Consider the following 1,168-nt stretch of genomic DNA (forward strand, 5'->3'; position numbering starts at 1 on the left):
AAAAGAGATAGAAAATCATGTAATAGAAATTATAGTTGCTATAACTTTAAGAACAACCCTCCCCCTATAGAAGATCCTAATAAATATATAGTTAATTGTTATTTTGGATCAGAAAACAATAAAAGCACTGATGATACTTATAATGAAGCAGAAAAATCATATTGCAGGGGTATTTATACTATTGATCAACAAAATAAAGAAAAAAATAATAAGTCACAAACAAATGTAATATGCATGAATTTAGAAACAAATTGGCCAAATTTTTATGGTAAAGGTGATATAATTTGCGATCAAATATCTGAAGAATACATGAGGCTTGGTAAAAATGATGTGTCTTCCTTAACTGATTATATAGATTTTACTGATGATCACTTTGACCGTCATAAAGACTATACAGATCAAGATCAATTACAAGGCAAATGTGATTCTTCTTTGGGATTAGAAAATGAAAAATGTTTATCAACCGATGGAAAAACCTGCACTAAATTATCAGATATATCTGATTACAAAAACAATGATACATTAAAAAACCAATTTGTGAATTTCAAAGCAGATTATATGGACATGCAAAATTATCTTTATGGAGATGAAAAGAATAAGGGCATTAATTCAAATACATTACCTATTGATGAAAATTTACTAAAATATTTAGGCTATAGCAAAGATTTACTAAAGAAAAATTTTTCTGTAATACCATCTCACTCTAATGAAGGACCATATAGAATATTAAATGGAAATTTTCCTATTGGCACACTACATAATGGATGCAGATTTATCATAGGGGAAGACGGATGTGGAAAAAACAATGTCACGGTTCCTTTTTTAGGTAATGCAATCTTTGATGCAAGTAATTTAAATATAAAAATAGGAGATAAACTTCAAGTATCAAATAAAAATCCTATAGCTATACCTAATAATGAAAAACTAATTATTAATGATATACCTGTGGAAGGCACTTGTGCTAAAGGGTTCAAGCCAACAGATAATGAAAATCCTCCTACAAGAACATGTAGAGTTATTGTTAAACAAGATAGTAATACAATAATCACAAAATCATGGTCTAACGCAAAGATTAATAATCCATGTATAAGTAATAATCAATCCAATGGTTAATCTATTATTTATTCATGGTGCTTGGCATTGGAGTGGGTGCTGGTATAAAGTAATA

At 28.5% G+C, this 1,168-nt stretch overlaps 1 protein-coding gene across 1 annotated transcript; it reads left to right on the forward strand.

Annotated features, from left to right (window-relative positions):
- Positions 1–234: 234 nt before the first annotated feature.
- On the forward strand, positions 235–1,113 carry TRIADDRAFT_62997 (uncharacterized protein; the record flags this gene model as incomplete). Its single annotated transcript, XM_002118992.1, has 1 exon — positions 235–1,113. The coding sequence occupies one exon, from the start codon at positions 235–237 to the stop codon at positions 1,111–1,113; it is 879 nt and encodes a 292-aa protein (XP_002119028.1).
- Between the last annotated feature and the right edge of the window lie 55 nt (positions 1,114–1,168).

This window comes from Trichoplax adhaerens, genomic scaffold (assembly GCF_000150275.1).
Source record: "Trichoplax adhaerens TRIADscaffold_3685 genomic scaffold, whole genome shotgun sequence".
NCBI classification, from domain to species: Eukaryota; Metazoa; Placozoa; class Uniplacotomia; order Trichoplacea; family Trichoplacidae; genus Trichoplax; species Trichoplax adhaerens.